The 18,150-nt window shown below is 38.1% G+C and overlaps 2 protein-coding genes across 2 annotated transcripts; both read left to right on the top strand.

Moving 5' to 3' along the window:
* Positions 1–43: 43 nt before the first annotated feature.
* Positions 44–811, top strand: LOC124640975 (cytochrome c-like). Its single transcript, XM_047178972.1, has one exon. It carries the CDS (start codon positions 416–418, stop codon positions 740–742), a length of 327 nt encoding a protein of 108 aa, XP_047034928.1. The 5' UTR covers positions 44–415; the 3' UTR covers positions 743–811.
* A 10,210-nt stretch (positions 812–11,021) lies between these two features.
* LOC124640972 lies at positions 11,022–16,573 on the top strand. Its single transcript, XM_047178961.1, has 2 exons — positions 11,022–11,449; positions 12,723–16,573. The coding sequence occupies exons 1-2, from the start codon at positions 11,228–11,230 to the stop codon at positions 14,715–14,717; spliced, it is 2,217 nt and encodes a 738-aa protein (XP_047034917.1). The 5' UTR covers positions 11,022–11,227; the 3' UTR covers positions 14,718–16,573.
* Positions 16,574–18,150: the final 1,577 nt, after the last annotated feature.

The following is an 18,150-nucleotide window of genomic DNA, read 5'->3' as shown; positions in this document are numbered from 1 at the left end:
GGATAAGTTAGGTGTTGCAAAATATAAAAACTACCGAGGCAATAGTATTATCAGATCAAATATTGTATCATAAAAATAATATTTTCTAAAGTAAATAAAATTCTGCAAATTCACATAATAACTACATTTATAATTGAACGATAAACAAAAGGTAAACGAAGTTTAGCCGAAATTCACACACATGTCACAAAATCTTCAATATGCAAACTAAACTTCAAAGCAGTTGGAAGTTATATACTATTGAGAAGGTACGTTTTGGTATTTATTTATGAAACTTAGTAATCTAAACCTTTTTGCACATTTACGCTGTCAGAAGCTTCATGAAAAAAATGAAAATATGGTAAGTGGATAAGTCAGTGTTGTGAGCCAACGTCAAGTTGCATTCTAATTTCCTGATACTACAAAATCATGGAAAATGGGTGTACCTACTGGCAATGCTGAACACGGAAAAAAACTCTTCGTCCAGCGATGTGCCCAATGCCACACAATTGAATCTGGTGGTAGAAATAAAGTAGGTCCCAACCTTTACGGATTTTTCGGCCGCAAAGCTGGCCAAGCTCCTGGCTATTCATACTCGGACGCCAATAAAGCTAAAGGTGTCACCTGGAATGAGGAAAGCCTCTTCGAATATTTGGAGAACCCGAAGAAGTTCATTCCTGGCACGAAGATGGTGTTTGCTGGTGTGAAGAAACCTGGAGAGCGCGCGGACATTATCGCGTACTTGAAGGAAGCGTCTAAGTAATTTTATTGAAAATGTAGAAAAATATTGAAAAATGTTGAACTTATGAGTTAAATAAATTATTGAAACTTACCTTCTTATTCGTATAATTCGGATCCTTCACAGATTCATTTTCCAGCAATATTGTTTTTGTTCGACCTATTTCTGACATTTGCCATGTCTGGCTGGTACTGCCTATGGCACCTTCCATTAAAATTTTAAATCTGGGAAGCTTGTGGCCAACAGGTCATCGCAGTCAAAACTCAGAAGCCAGAAAGTTTAGTAATCCGTCTTGGTGTTAAGGTCTATACTTTGACCTGATACCAGAAAGGCAGTTGGTCTGCTTGTATGAAAGAAGTGGTTGGTAGGTATCTTCTCAGCTCATCCAGTAAGAGTACAAGCCCATCCAAACATTGTCAAGGCCCTTTTATAAGAATTGCCTTTATTCTGCAAATTATATTAAGATAGTGAGAATCAGCCTGCTCATGGACGGCCCAGTTGAAGGAGTCAGTTGCCGGTCATCCATCCTCAAGAAAATAACAAGATAGGTAGGTATATTATAATTCAGTCGTTCAGATTATGCTAACTCTGTCTAACACAGGACAATGATTCAAACGGCCTTTAGAAACACGGAGAAATACTTATGGCCAGGGGCCCGATTCTCCTAATTTTACTTAAGCGACCTTCGATTGACGTTCGACTCGATTCGACTGAGATCCAATCCCGACTCGATTACGATTGAAGCGTATGTGGCATTCCGCTATTTTTTCTTTGAAATAAGCCTTTTTATCCTTTTCTGTCATTCAATAATGAATCATTTTGTCTGCAAATGATTTACGATTGCAAAATGATTGTACAGCAAACTACCGTATAGACCAAAATCATCAAAATAGCAGACCAATCGCACACCAATCAAATGTCAATCGAATACGATTGGTCTTTTATTAGTAGCAGAATGCCCGATATGGTTAAAACTGCTATTACGATCATATTGCGATTCGATTTCTATTCGATTTTGACATTATTAACTTAGGAGAATCGGGGCCCAGTTTTTTCAGCACCTATACTTATCGGTGTTAACTATTTATTTTTGATTCTCGCCACAGAGTGTCTTTGGTTAGCACGTGTGCCTAGAATTTTCAGCTGTTTTAAGTGTTTTGGTGAACTTTTGTGACTTAGTTTTGTGTTTGTGTGTTGTCTTTTTGTTTGTTACCAGTGGTGTGTTGTTATTTCGGTAACTAACCAGTTTTTTACAAGCATAATGGATCAAAATAAACCCCCCGATCCCGATCCTCCCGACATCTCTGCATATGCTCCACTTTCCCCCAACTATCCGCTTTCCCAACTCGCTGATGTTGCTTGCAGCATCGCGGACTCCCAGACCCTATCAACCTCGAATACCAGGAAACGCTCCGGAGATGATGCCAACATTGGCGTGTCAACCCCGCCATCAAAACAACAAAGAAACCTAGTTGGCCGCAGCAGGTACTCTGCTACTGATAAGGCACCTTTTATCGTTCATGTCTCTCGATTGGAGCCCCAGCCTAACGCCGGTACCTCTCTACACCCTGTTACTTTCGGAATATTCCTACAAAAACATAACATTACCAATGTTGTCCGTGATGGTGTTAAAAAAGTTGGTAGGAACCGTGTGTCTGTAGAGTTTAAATCCCCTCAGGATGCAAACTCATTTATTATCAACAGCATTTTACATAAGAACTGCTATGTTGCCTCTATCCCCACTTTTAATATAACTAGGATGGGTGTTGTGACTGGTGTTCCCACAGATTTAAATGAAGAGGAAGCCCAAAAATACTTGCAGGTCCCTTCAGGTTGTGGTGAAATCCTGAAAGTTCGTCGCATAAGCAGGAAAGTAGTTATTGATGGAGTGACTGTATTCAAGGCAACAGAGACATGTGTACTTACCTTTGATGGCCAAGTATTACCTCAAAGAGTATTTTGTTGTTACACCTCCCTTCCGGTTCAGCAATATGTTTATCCCACCATCCAGTGCCGTAAGTGCTGCAGGTTTGGTCATGTGGAACTAGTGTGTCGGTCCAAGCCTCGCTGCAGTAAGTGCGGCCATGATCACCCTGGTGATGGTTGCAGCACTTCTGAGGCGGAGGCATTCTGTGTGCTCTGCTCGGGGAATCATTTTGCAAATAGCAAATCATGCCCCGAGTTGGGTAGACAGAAGGCCATTAAGACGGTTATGGCTGAGAAGTCCCTTTCATATGCTGAAGCTAGCAAATCTGTCCCACTTACTTCTCGCAATTATGCTAATGCTGCAAAAGCTATTCCCGTCCCCACTCAGTCATACCGCAAAACTGTTTTCCTTAAGCCAAAGACCCATGCCCCTCTATCTCCCTCTTATGATAAAGCTGCCCATCAGCAGATTATTAACTCCCCTGCACCTTCACAGCCTGATGGCTGCGCTCTGAATAACCCATTCATTGATAGTAATGTTTCCTCAATAATAGATATACTTATTAAACTTCTTTCTACAATTCTATCCACCAATAATACCCAATTACCGTCCAACGTTGCCTACCAACTAACTAACCTTTTATCAAATATTAGAAATGGCGCCTCGCCAAGTATTCCTTCAATGGAATGTGAGGAGCGTGTGGCATAAAAAGCACGACCTCATATTCCTCCTCAATAAATTCAAGCCTCTGGCTTGCTCTGTAGCTGAGACTTGGCTCACCCCGAGTCTCAGTTTTAATATACCACTATTTAATATTCTCAGATGTGACAGATCTGATGGCTATGGAGGGTCGGCTCTCCTTGTTAATAATCGTGTCCCCCTCTCCACCTTGACTCTTCCGGTTCTGGATGGTGATATGAATATAGTTGCGTGTAGAATTGAGGGTATCACTGTTTTATCCGTGTATATTTCCCATCCTCAGCGTAGGTTTTTAACCACCATTAGGGACATTTTGAATAACATAGTGGGACCTGTGCTCGTCATGGGTGACTTCAACTGTCACCACTTTAGATGGGGTTCCAATCGTTGTGATTCGTTTGGGGAAGGTTTAGTAGAAATCTTGGATGATTTTGACCTTTGCATCTTAAATGATGGTAGCCCTACTCGTAGATCCCTTCCAGGACAGCAAAAGAGTTGTGTAGACCTCACATTCTGTTCAGTAGAGTTGGCGGCATCAATTCATTGGGAATGTACTACTCTGACGCATGGTAGCGACCATTACCCCATTGTTGTAACTTTAATTAATAAAACCTTTTTAGAGAAAACGTCTCCTCCACTATTGAAGTACAACTTGTCCAAACCTGATTGGTCGAGGTTTGCATCTTTACTGGAGGAGAAAATTAGTATGCTTCCAAATTTAACTTCAAGTTTTCAAGATTCTTCTGGTCACTGCCATGCTAAGAGCTGCTACGATGGCTTTATCTCGGCCATTACCTCAAGCGCAGACTCTACCTTTCCGTTGCGCAACTGTGCCAGAAATAAAATCCCGTCACCCCCGTGGTGGGATCAAGAATGCACATCGGTTATTAAAGAAAGAAAAGAGGCCGAAAAACAGTACAATGATGCGATGAATAGCGACAATCTTATACGGTACAGACGAGTGTTAGCTCAATCTCGGCGGCTTCTTCGCAAGAAGAAACGCCGCGGTTGGGTTAAGTTTTGCACTTCTCTATCCCCTTCCACTCCCATTTCAGCAGTTTGGAAGAGCATTAATCGTTTCAGGCGAGGCTGCTCCCCATCTATCTCTTCCCCTATCTCGAGAGAAACTGCTGAATCCTTTTTTGACAAAATAGCTCCAGCCTATGTTCCTTCTTCCTCAGAACTTCTGCTCCCGCCTGTAAATATTGTGGATGATCCTATGAATGAACCATTTTCGTTAGAGGAACTTGATACGGTATTACGTCATGTTAGGGATTCCGCCCCAGGCATAGACGGCATACCGTACTCATTTGCAGTTCATTTTGGTTTTGAAGCAAAAAAATATTTTTTAGGAATAATAAATTATTGCTATCAATTTGGTTGGGTTCCTGAACAGTGGAAAGCTCAGATAGTAATTCCCCTTTTGAAGCCCGGCAAGACTGCTGATGATCCGAATGGCCTTAGACCAATTGCTTTGTCCTCAGTGTTGGCCAAGATATTGGAACATTTAATTAAAAATAGACTTGAGTGGTTGGTGGAGTCTAGGGATCTACTGCCGAGTAGTCAGTTTGGCTTTAGAAAGGGGCTTAGCACCATGGACAGTGTGGCAATTTTGGTTACTGATATCCGTACAGCCTTTTCCAAAAATGAATCCGCTGTAGCCACTTTCCTTGACATCTCTTCCGCATACGACAGCGTCCTTCTTCCAGTTCTCAGGCAAAAATTGCAACAGCTGAGGATTCCGGGTAAGATGGTACAATGTATATGCGCACTCCTCATGTCTCGCTCTTTGATGCTCAGAGTGCAGGGGGAGGTATTTGAGGTGAGACAGACGTGGAAGGGCCTTCCCCAAGGCTCAGTTCTAAGCCCCCTACTATACAACCTGTATACAGCAGACATTGGCTCCTGCCTTAATGCTGACTGCCACCTTTTACAATACGCTGACGATCTAGTGTTGTATGTAGTTAATCCATCTATTACGGACGCTGCCTCATCTCTCTGTCTCTCCCTGGACTCTCTGCACACATGGCTTTTGGACCATGGTCTCTCGTTATCCGCCCCAAAAAGCTCGGTAGTGATTTTTTCCCGAAAACGACTGATCCCTCAGGTCTCAGTTAACATTCAAGGACAAGATATTCCCATAGGTAACAAATCAAAATTTTTAGGCGTTTTCTTAGACTCAAAATTATCCGGGATTCACCACTTTAATTATTTGATCAAAAGATGCGAAAGAGCAATCTCCATCCTAAAAGCTCTCGCTGGTGTCTGGTGGGGGGCCCATCCCTTCACTATGAAACTGGTCTACAATGCCTTAGTCCGCAGTATCCTGGACTATGGGTCACACTTGGTGATTCCAAGCAACAAAGGTGCCTTGGCCGGTTTAGATAGGATTCAGTCTCAATGCCTTCGAATCATCTCAGGTTGCATGAAGTCGTCGCCTATTAACGCCTTGCAGGTCGAATGCGCTGAACCTCCTTTAGCCCTGAGACGTCAGTACCTCGCTTCCCGTTTCCTATCCAGGGTTATTCCCAAGTCATCTCACCCCCTCATCCCAAAACTCAGAGAGCTTGACTCTCTTTGTCACAGCTCCAAATATTGGGAACACAAAGAAATCCCCCTATTCCTAAAAGCATATCGGTTTTTTCAAAATTTAGAATCCCCCATTGCTCCACATCCCAGACTTCCTTTATTTAATTACCCTTATGAAGTACTTTGCTTCACCCCTAAAATATTCTATAACATTGGCATATCCAAAAACTCCCCATCTGCAAATTCGGCCTTTAATGCGGTTTTGGGTGAACGATGGATTGGGTTTCAAAAGTTCTTCACGGATGCTTCCAAATCAAATGGTGGCTGTACTGGAGCCGCGGTTTACTATCAGAACTCTAAAATAATTTTGAAATTCAGATGTCCGAAGGAGTCTTCAGTATTTACAGGCGAGTGTGTGGCACTATTGGAAGCTTGTCGTTTTATAGAGTCCCATGAGATTAGCTGTGGAGTTATCTTTACTGACTCCCTTAGCTGTCTCCAAGCCATATCCCAGAATCCCTTTAGAACTAAACTCCATTGTCCTATTGTCCTGGATATTAAAAAGTCCCTTTTCTCCTGCACTAGGCAAGAGAAAGAAGTACACTTAGTCTGGATCCCTAGCCACTGCGGTATAGCGGGCAATGAATGTGCCGATGCATTGGCCAAAGATGCGTGTTCATCTGAGTCCGCTGATCTTGCACACTTCTCCCTTCAAGGGCATGACCTGCTAAACCTCCCTAAATTGAGTCTTGAGACCTCGTGGCAGGAATGGTGGAACATCTCAGGCAAAAGGAAGGGTAGCTCTTATTTCGCCATTCAACCGGTTGTAAAACCAAAACCGTGGTTTTCAAATTTCAAAAGATACCCTAAACGGGTAATTTCAGTCATGTGCAGAATTCGGTTAGGTCACTGCTGTACACCGGTCTTTCTGCGCAAAATTCGGGTGCAGGATTCATCCCTCTGCGAGTGTGGACTGGATGAAGGTACCCTGGACCATATATTTTTTGACTGTCCTATCAACTCATCCTTTGATTTATATGGTCGTCTCCAAAAACTTAAAATTCCTCTCCCGACTAACTTCCGTTCCCTCCTATCCCACTCCTGTCCAGAACTGCTCCAGATGCTGTTGATGTTCATTAATCAAAACAATATTAAATTATAAATTGTGGCCTATATTTAGGCCACAGTTTGTATGGTTGTGGTATATATTATATGTTATGTGTTACTAACATTTTGTTGTTGTTTTTATATATGTAAATATATTTCTGTTTGTTTCAGTGCCGTCCTACTAACACATTAAGTTACACAAGATCGGCCACAGCACCATCTTAAATCAATATATATATATTTTTAAATTTATTTTAATTAAAAGCACTTCTTGCTTCTCATCCCACTTGTCATTGGCAGAATCGTCGAAATTGACATCGACACGGATTGCCATATACAAAAATAGAATAGAATAGAACTATTTATTTAAACATAAGTCACCAAATCTCAGAAACTGGTCATTTGAGCCCTTCTCTATTCAATGACTTTTTATTGTTGCATTTCACTCAAAAGGTTGGCTCAAACTTGTGATAGTTATTTTTATGTCAGCGTCTAAAAAAATAATTAAAGTAGGAATTAATATAAATTGATAACAAGTGCAGGTGTAAATAACGCAAACCGGCATTTTGACAACCAGTACCTAGCTACTAAACAGTTGTCGATTGTTTTTTAAGATTTCATGTGGTTATGAAACATTTATGACCTTTCGTGAACTATGGTTTCTTTATAAATATTTATTTATCAATACCTACCTAACCTATAATAGTTTTTTAATGTCAAAATCTATTTTCTACTAAAGAAATAAATTAAAACTGATGCGGAACTTGAAATAAATACAAAAGTATTGGTAATAGTCAAAGGCACAAAGGTCATTAACCGTCAAATCCGTAGCGGACCCCAATCGGGGTCTGAACATCAATGTCACCGTAAGCTCGGTTTAGACCCCAATTGGGGTCTGCGAATCAGTCATACACTTTCCTAATTATTTACGCTCATATTTATTTTCTTTCCAATCAAACCACATTTGTGAGTACTAAATAAAATAACTAAATAAATTTAAATTATTATTACGCATTCAAACCTTTCATATTTAGCATCCCGTTAGAAATATACCTTTTTAAAATCCAATCGTAATTACCGCGAATTCTGATCGAACTCGCCATGTTTGTTTACATTAGTTGTTTTTTTAAATTTGAAGACGCATAGACAAGATGGCGACGGTGATAGAAGTTTTGCATCGAATGATCCGATTCGTTAAAATAAAGAATCGATTTAATAATTTTATATTATTTGATATTATAATATTACTAAATTGCACTTTTGTATACTTACCATAATCTGAAAATAAATTAGGAAAAGTAAAATGACTTAATTTATTTTGAAAAAAAATGCTAGAAAATCAGTGGTAGAAAATACGTTGTAGCCGGAATAAAAAAAATCTTCGGTTTTTAGGGTTTCTGAAGACGGCAAATGAAGACTTATTCTTCGGGTGTTTTATGTGCAGGATTCCTGTAGATCTGCCAAACTTAATGGCGATTCGTTACTTCCAACTTTTTAACTGAGCGGCAAAGCTATTTGACGAGAGCCGTAGTTAGGTGTAGTTATCGTAAAATTTTATGACGATTTTATTGTTTGAAGGGGCAAATAGTTCGCTGTTCATCGAAAGCTGGTCCAAGATGGAAAGATGGCCGCCGCCGACTTATTTTTAACCGACTTCCCAAAAAGCGGAGGTTCTCAATTCGACCGTTTTTTTTTGTATGTTTGTTACGCGATTACTCAGCCATTTATTTATCGATTTTGATGATTCTTTTTTTGTTTGATAGCGTGTACTTCCGAGGTGGTCCCATTATCATTAGGTCAGGATCTGATGATGGAACCTTGAGAAATCGAGGGCGACTTTCGAAAGTTGCAGAAATACATAGGTTGAAATCTTATCACTCAGGTGTTTGCCTGGTAGCACTATTCAACAGTGAAGGCTTTGAGCTGACCTGATGATGGAGACCAGTGAAGGTCGAGGGAACTCGACAACTGAATATTTAAACTTTCTCGTGTTTGTGCTTATATTATTCGTATTTACGAGGCCTCTGCAACAGTGAAGGAGATGGAGACGAGAGAAGTACGGTTGTCGAGTTCCCTCGACCTTCTCTGGTCTCCATCATCAGGTCAGCTCCAAACCTTTACTGTCTCATAGTGTTATCAGATATACATCTGAGTGTCAAGTTATAACCTTATCTATGCTTACAATTTTCGAGAGCTGCCCTCGATTTCTCAAGGTTTCCATCATCAGATCCTGGACCTAATAACAAATATGGGGAATATACCCTTTCGACCAAAAACAAACATCCAAATTGAGAACCACCTCCTTTTTGGGATTCGGTTAAAAATATTTGGTGACTTTAAAATCAATCAATTATTATGTCTCTAACCGACCACGGGACTACAGTCCCGGATTTTTGGAAGGCGAACGTGGGGCAACTTTAATGAAATGGTGACACAAAACCGACGATTATCCCTGTATACACTATAGAAATGTACCCAAGGACAATGCCCGGTTCTGTGCTAAACTATTGCTAACTATGGATGAAAACTACTTGGGCTATTGTGATGGGATGCTAGTGGACTAGGAATGGGGAAACTACGGGAACTATGGCACCTGCCGATAACAATGTAATAAATACACGTAAAAATGGCAGGTGGAGACTCGCCAACTCACTTACTGGGCCCCCGGGAATCAGTCGCTAAATCGCAACAAGAGGGCAACAGGTACATGAGCGGCTGAAGGGTGAGGATACCTCGGCGGACTTTAAACGCAGATCACGCGCTCCCTGTGGGTCCAGCATCACCGGCCCACTCGCCACTTACCACGAGACCCCTACCCTCCGAGCGGGCTGCTAACCCTACTCTAGCGACTCCACTCTGACCGGCCGGTGAAGGCAAGCCAAGAGGCGGGAGACCTATCCCCCGTCATGCTTCACTCCGGCAAGCCGGAGATGGGGGACAGTATACTCTCCCTGGAGCACTCGGATATATAGCCCCGCGGGGTCGCTACTCCCCGTCATCCGCCTCAGATGCCCTGCGGGGCAAATCAATCAATTATTATTATTGTTTCTCATCATCAAATAAGTACATACCTTTGGTAGTTACAAATTGCATTATATTTCAGAACACCCGCATACCCTCCGCCGAAACAAAAATGTTAGAATTGTTGAGAAATAATATAAGAATAAATTAAAATTCCGTAATAGGTAATAAAAATTCAATTAAAGTTAAAAATTATTACGAATGACGCAACACCAAAATAAATAATACATATAAAAATTTAATGCTAAAAACTTAAATATCTTTTTTCTTAACAAAAACAAATTGAACCTATAATTTAAAATTAATAAATAAAATTGAAATAAGTTGCTATTAAAAAATAGGTATATATAAAATTGGTATTCGATTATTTATAATAAATTTCCGATTTTGGTATCGAATGCACACCGCTGATTGAAAAAAAAAAAATACTCCATTCCAAACTCTACTTGTCTGTGACTTGACTGATCTTGTAAATTGTTCATTTTTATTGTGTATTTTATGTGCTGATTTTTTAGTTATTGAACATAAATAAGTGCACGAAATGTATTGCAACGGATTGAAAATGTTATAAATATGACGTTTGTGTTGTGTTTGAGAAAGTGATGCGATTACTTATTGGTAAGTTTTCACCAAATTTGAAATGCCTAACTTTTCGATAGACTTAAAAACACCGTAATTATTATCTTTTTCTGAATTAACTGACCCCATTTGACCTTTGCACGTTGTTGTCAAATAAGTGAGCTCTAAAGTTATAGTTAAAATACTTCTGATCAGGCATTACGGACTTAGAATTCATGTGTTGAAAGTTAGTACAAATTTTTGACTTCCATGTCGCGATTCAAAATATCCCGCCGAATCAACGGTAAAGTCATATGTCAAAATCTTGTCGAGCAGAGGGGTTAACGAGAGCGATGACGTTGACTGCTGTTAAAATGCCCTAAATGTCATAAAATTCATCAAAATCTACACTTGTTTATTTACTTTTGCTCTATGGTCATATTTTGACTGATTAATGACATTTCGCCAGCTAAAATTGTACTCTGTGTATCCAGCCATGTTGTTCTGTCTCGTAATAATTTTCCTCTAGTTTCTACGAGTGTTACTTAAAATGGTTGAATATTGAATGAATAGCATTCTCTGTGTGTATACAGACATTTTAAAAGCGTCACAAAGAGTTCATTATCTTATTACGAAGGTGTTGTAGCTACAGTAATCTTTGAATTACAATGGCCAAGAAAAAGGTGAAATCTAAGGCTAAACAACCATCGAAATCATCTGTAGCCCAGAACATAAGTTCGGAGGTAATAGCTGCGGCTTATAGCCCTGCTGCCCAACCAGTTTTCATGAAAGTTTGTCGCCTGTGCGAAAGCAAAGATGGGCCCTTTCTCAACATCTTTGACGCTGACAAAGTTACTGCCAAAAAGATTGACGAATTGATGCCTTTTGGGGTGAGTTAAATTGTATTTTCTTGCGTTCTTGTTTTGCGTTTAACTTGCCTGTTCACATTTATCAAAATAGTAATGATTTTCCTCATACACATTCTTCATATCTTGGCCTTATTACATACCTGCACTGCTCTCAATCAGCTGATGATGTATCTATTAGTTATTATTTTATAAAATAGCTGACTGATGTTGCTAACCTAGGTTAGAATCTACCTAGAGAGACTGAGGCCCAAGTTCACAGATAACATAAATGTCAGTTTTTCTTAGAACAATTTATTGTTTACTTTGAAGTTTGTATATAAAAATGCATAGTAAACAGTTGCCTAACATGGAAGCCTGTAAGAAATTCTCTATAGTCCAATTTTACCAACAAAGTGTGAGAGGAGACCTGTGCCTGAGATGATAAAAAGGCTGCAACAATACAAACAAAGTTTTTTTCAAACAGAAATTATATGATCCATTGAATCAATAAAATATGGTATAATATGACATAGGTACCAATTTAATGTTATAAAGTTAAAACTACAAAATGATGAACTTATTTAAAATTAAATATTCATCAATATTGCAGTCACAAAATTTCTAAAGTATAAATAAATATAATGTTACGAGTTAACAGCATAATATTTACAATAAAATACAAGAAATCCTTTTGCCGTGTGCGTGTTGAATAATAACTTATAAGGAAATCAATTGTTTCTTGTGTATATCAGCACTCCAGCATACAAAGGTCAAAATTAAATGATCTATCTAAGCTAAGTAAGGAATTCTCTGATGAAAAATGATCTACATGCACATTTGCTTAAGCTGATATCAAATCCTCCACTTGCCCGAGTGAATGTTCACTCCATTAAATACTTTTGATCAATCTCAGGTCTCCCAAAGATGTTTTCAACTACATACCCAGCCAAACCTTTTTGTATTCAGACTGTTCATACTTCTTTTGATTAGCCACCATTGTTCGATTGCTTAATTAATTCACATTCTTGTTTCATTTTATGTTCAAACATTTCATTTTGAATGAAACATGTCGAATGAAAAAAGAAAATAAACGGAAAATAAATCGTCTGGTAGTTTAAAGACTCATTATGTACATTTGTAATTTTTGTGCCTTTTCAAGTGTTAAATTCATAAGAATAATAAATATAGGTCAGGAAGATGAACAAAAGTTATGGTGAAATCCCCTGAACTTCAGTAGGCTACTCAAAAAAAAATTGTTACAACCAAGTCACAATGTGGTCACAACAGTGGTTTTTAAAAAGCTTTTTCTTTGCAGATTACAGAAAATGATGATCTTCCACACAAAATTTGTTTCCGGTGTTCAGCAAAATTGGAAGAACTTTACGAATTTATTCAGAAATGTATCAAGACACAAGAGAGTTTGCGCTCATCAATAGGTAAGACTGGCCCATTTCTCACTAAAACCAAAACTAGAAAAGCTTGGGAAGAAAAGTTGAATAAAACTAATATGAGCAATGATGACATCTGTGATGCTTTGATAAAGAAAGCAATGGAAGGTATAAAAGAAATTCCTCTTACGTCACCTGAAAAAGAAGATTCACCTCCACCACCTAAAAGGGTTACTAGAACTGCTCAAAGATCTGAGACAGTTGCATTTAAAAAAGAATCTACGTCTGAAGAAGACGAGGAAAGTGACAAAAATACTAAAAGAATTGTTGTGCCCCCAGAAAAAGTTAATACAAAAGTACCCCCTTCTAAACCAACCGCTTCTAAGCCACCTAAATCTAGTAATAGGAATTCTGGTACTCCAATACAACCCAGCATTAATAAAAATACACCACAAAGTGAAGCAAAACCTAGTGTAGTGAAAGTTAAAAACAATTCACTCATAAATAATTTAAGCTTTGATTACGAAGAAGAAAAACCATCTAGTGATGACGAAAAATCGGTCACAAACGAAGAAAAGTCATCCAAAAAAGAACAAAAAGCCAAGGAGGTGGAGGCCGAAAAACCTTTTAATATAATGGACCACATAAGCATTATTAAAGTAAATCAAGTTGGTGTGCTATTTCAGTGCAAATTCTGCAATAGGAACTTCCTGAAAAAAGAAGTAGTCGAATCTCACAATTGTGCAAAAAATGGAATTCCGAAACAGATGCCTAAGACTGACCCTATTCCAGAACCTCCTCGTGTTTCTACAGTTAAATATATAAAACTTGATGGTGATTTGAAAAAGCCAAACTCATGGAAGTCCTATTCGTATGAAAATGGTCATTCTTCAAGTGATCATAACTCAGGTACTACAAATAGCAATAAAAATATCGATAGTAATGACAGGATAGAAAAAGAGCATAGACCAGAAGAAAATGTTCAACCTGTTCCAAAAGTAAAACCTAAGCCAAGAATAGGACCAGCAAGCAAAATCAGACGCTTCGAAACTGATTCGAATTCAGGGTCTGCTCAAAATGATTCCGATTCTCAACAATCACATTCATCTAACGTTCAGTCACCATCGGTACACATTCCTTCTGCGCCTAATCTGAATGGTCGCTTTAAATTAGTTCCTGGGCCGAATAACATATTTACCTTGGTTGAAGACACAGTAGCGCCTGCTACAGGAAACCAAAAATCTGGCAAGAAACGAAAATCTGATAGCGAAAGTGAATTAAAATCAAAAGAGCGTAAAAAAGATTACCATGAAAAATCTAAAAGTCCAGATGATGATAAACCAAAGCCATACCCGGTCGGATTATTTCAAACTGTAGCCCGCCAGTGTGAACCTATAAATGTTGCCCCTCCGACCTCATTTACAACGCCCGCCATGAAAAAACAGTCTTATACTATAGTTCAGACTGGGAATCCCAGTAAATTACTAATATCAACGAAAGCGCTAGCTCCCCCCGCAGAAGTGCCTAAAAAACGCCAAAGGAAAACGAAACCTGAAGTAAGAGAAGATGTGGAAGAGCAAGAACCGTTTCGAGTCACGTTAGAAGACGTGGCACATCCGAAGGACACAGGTTTCTTTACCTTTATTAATGTAGACCCTCTTTTGCAACCATCATATGTTTTACCCACAGATAATATTATCCAAGAATCACAAATTTCTACTTCTACAGCTCTTAATGCTCCAGAAAGCAGTAAAGAAAGTAAAGATAAAGATAAAGACAAGTATTCATGTAATATGTGTGGAGAGAATTTCACAAGGGAGAAAAAGTTGCTCGCCCATATACAGCTTCATTACACGAAGATGGATGAAGAGGATCTTTTAAGAGCGGAGAAGGGTTCTTCCAAGAAGAGATCAAGAAAATAAAAGCGGTAGTTTTGCGGTTATTATTAGAAGCGAGATTTATTCATATTTATAAACAATCGGGCCTTAGGCGCGATATATTACTAAAAAGATACAATACCTGTACCGAAAGAAAAAGGTTTCGTACTTTTATAGTAATAGTAGCTGTTTCCCCGCGATTTCACCCGCGTTCCAAAACGTCGACAAAATATAGTCAATTTGCTTGCATCAGGACTGCTGTCACAAATCACCGATCCTCTCGAAATACATGTAGAGAGTTGCTACCTCATTGCTACCAGCTACCATTAGTACCTTGGTTTTAAAGATATTCATTTTCTAACAAAAATAAATTAGCAATATCTTCAAAACCACGAGGGTAGCAATTGGTAGCAACTAATGGTAGCTGGTAGCAATTAGGTAGCAACTCTCTATTATGTCTTTCGAGAGGATCGGTGATTTGTGACAGCGGTCCTGACGCAGACGTCAATTTTACTCGGGAATTGTCTTCCCACCAGTAAAAGAATTTTTGAAATCGTTTTAGTAGTTCCGGAGCCTTTACGGTACAAACAATAAAAAAAATGTTTCCTCTTTATTACAAATATTAGTATCAAGCTTAAGTCCCGATTGTTTATGAATATGTATACAACTCCGGAAATTTAAAAGCCTTTCAGTGAGATTTATTACTTGTGACTACAGCTTCTGTTAAGGACACAGCAGTAGGCTCAGAGTTACGTTTTCTGTCGCGCAGTATTGTGAGATATTGCCAACAAAATAAATAATTCAATGTGAACGTTTCGACTGTTAACGGGAAATCCAAAAATAAAATGGTTTTTTGATGTTTTACTTTTAAGATCTTATCATTCGCAGTAATAACATACCTCAAAGTAGTTTTTGATATTTAACTCCGAAAGTTCTTCTAATCCGATTGTGTAACCCGGTAAACATTTTAATGCAAAAGATAGTTGTATTTCGTAAGACTTAAAAAAAAAACATTTTGTTATGTATATTCCGTTAACAGGCGAAGCATTCACCTAAATTTTTACCTTTATGATTACAGTGGTGCAAATGTTCCGAAATTCTTTCATCATTACAATTTTCACGTGACAAGCATCTAATTAAAAACTACAAGATGCCGTTGTTGCGAAAATGTAGCAAGATTTCGGTAAAACCTTAATTCTATTAAATGTTGTAAATAAGTTAAGCCATGAGCATGATAGGAAATATTTTATTTTTCCCTAAAACTTGCGGTAATGCGTCGATTGTAAAATTGTTGTAATATTCACAGTTTACTTTAAACGATTAGTTGAGTATTCGTTGGCCGCGTACAAAGCCGCGGGGATAGGACAGCAATCGGGGACGGGGTAAGGGGAAAGCTTCGAGTCTTGTCGCCCTAAATTTCCTCAGTCCTGATTTATCCCCAGGGCATTTTCTCCTCAGGCATGGACCCAACTAATCACTTCGGCGTTAGCTGGGAGATATACTGCGTCCGATGTATCTTGGTGAGTCTTAGGTGGGCCGACTAGCTGTGTTGTAAATAGTTATTTGGAAACCTACTGTCCATCTATACAGCTCACTTTAGACTCCAAATTGCATCGGGCGTACTGTAGTTTGGTTAAGTTTTTATATAAAAGTTTATTTCTAGTGTTGCCAGATCTAAAATGAGTACCTATATGGTAGAAAAAAGTATATTCAAATAAAAAAGTTTTCTATTATACCTATATATACTTTTTTCTACCATATTTTTCGTTTTGCAATTTTTCACTGTCGCTGAGACTGAATTGAATGCAGTCAATTTAAGGACCTCTTGATTTTAAGTTGTTTGAAAATCAAACTAAATATCAATTCCGTAATATAGTCTGTTTTTTAATCTCGTAGACTAAATTGACACTTGCAAAATGTCAAACTTACAAATAATGTTGCTAGCTTTTTTGGGCAGTGTTGTACTTACGATACCGGTTTGTTGAATCGTAACTTTTTATCTATAATAGACGAATTCAAAATTCATTCAAAGTTTTATATTTACAATTCACGTACGTACACACGGCTGCACGACGTGCTACAAACTGCCAGGGATATCTGACCACGCAACGCCATGCGTAATCATCAAGAATAAGCCCATTATTTCAGGATGACTTATTGTAAAAAAACGATACTTGATTTTATTAACGCTAAGTTTCGGTCGTGCCACATCACTATTTAAGAATTTGCAATAAACTGACCACACTCCTAATGTCAGTTTAGTCTACGAGATTAAAAAACAGACTATAGAAAGGGCCACTTTTTAGGAAAGTTTTAGGTACACGTTATACAAATATTTAAAGTATACTTTAATGTTTACACATTTTGCAATGTGCATGTGGAACTTATTGTATTTCTAAGATTAATTTAGATTATAATAGTAATAATTAAAATAATTATTAACTGTTTCATTTAGATACAAGTGTATCATTCCACACTGTTCATAATTTATCCTCCGATAGGTTTACGAATGGAAACTTGATTGATTGACAAAAATAATTCGTTAATTTTTTATATGCAGTTGGATGCTTAATTTTGAAGCGGGAAATTCAAATACAAAATGCTTTTAGATGTTTTGCAAAAGTCAACTTTCGATGATGTGTGATTTCATAAATCTGGTTTTACTCCAAAACTTCTTGCAATTGACATGTAGTCCGAAATATTGCATAAAAAAAGTTTATCAGATATCATTTGAATCGTAGAACTTTCGGACTGAAACAAAAATTACATTAACGTATTTTATTACCGCGAATTATAAGATCACACCTCATTCTATTGTTACTTAATTAAAACATCAAAAAACCATTTTGTTTTGAATTTCCCGCTACCAGTTGAAGTATTTATCTTAATTTCGTTATTTGAGAATGTAACATAATTATTATGTGTTTTTGTTCTTAGAAGCTTTAATTTCTATTTTTATTTCTTATGTGGACGTTACTATGTAGTTAATAAGTAAAACGTAAATAAAATAAATGTGGTGGACTTAACCATTACATGATACATTTTTTTTTGTTTTATTTCATCGGCTTATTAAGTACTAGCTTCTGCCAGCGGTTTCACACGCATCCCGTGGGAACCTCTGCACGAACCCGGATAAAAAGTATATAAGCCTATAAGCCTTCCTCGATAAATTGGCTATCTAACACCGAAAGAATTGTTCAAATCGGACCAGTAGTTCCTGAGATTAGCGCGTTCAAACAAACAAACAAACTCTTCAGGTTTATAATATTAGTATAGATTTCGATCTAAGTATATTTGATTACGGGCTGCGGGACTGTTCGAAAGAGTTATCCTGGCCCTGGTACTTCGAAAGAACGGTGGGTTTTAGTCAGTAAGAGTCTGACACTCCCTCACGCTGGTAACCCACAGCGGGAGGCGTCATTTGATGATTTCTCATCAAAAATAAAAAGTATATTAAATTACTGTTTGAATTCGATCT

The sequence above is a fragment of the Helicoverpa zea genome, chromosome 21, assembly GCF_022581195.2.
Source record: "Helicoverpa zea isolate HzStark_Cry1AcR chromosome 21, ilHelZeax1.1, whole genome shotgun sequence".
NCBI lineage: Eukaryota > Metazoa > Arthropoda > Insecta > Lepidoptera > Noctuidae > Helicoverpa > Helicoverpa zea.
Note: the sequence above shows the minus strand (reverse complement) of the source record. Positions and strands in the feature narration are given on the sequence as shown.

Bases quoted from the DNA above. Each gene is read 5' to 3' on its own strand.
- LOC124640975 (XM_047178972.1), top strand. From the start codon at position 416: ATGGGTGTACCTACTGGCAATGCTGAACACGGAAAAAAACTCTTCGTC.
- LOC124640972 (XM_047178961.1), top strand. From the start codon at position 11,228: ATGGCCAAGAAAAAGGTGAAATCTAAGGCTAAACAACCATCGAAATCA. The intron at 11,450-12,722 runs GTGAGTTAAATT...TTTTCTTTGCAG, and splicing joins ACGAATTGATGCCTTTTGGG to ATTACAGAAAATGATGATCT.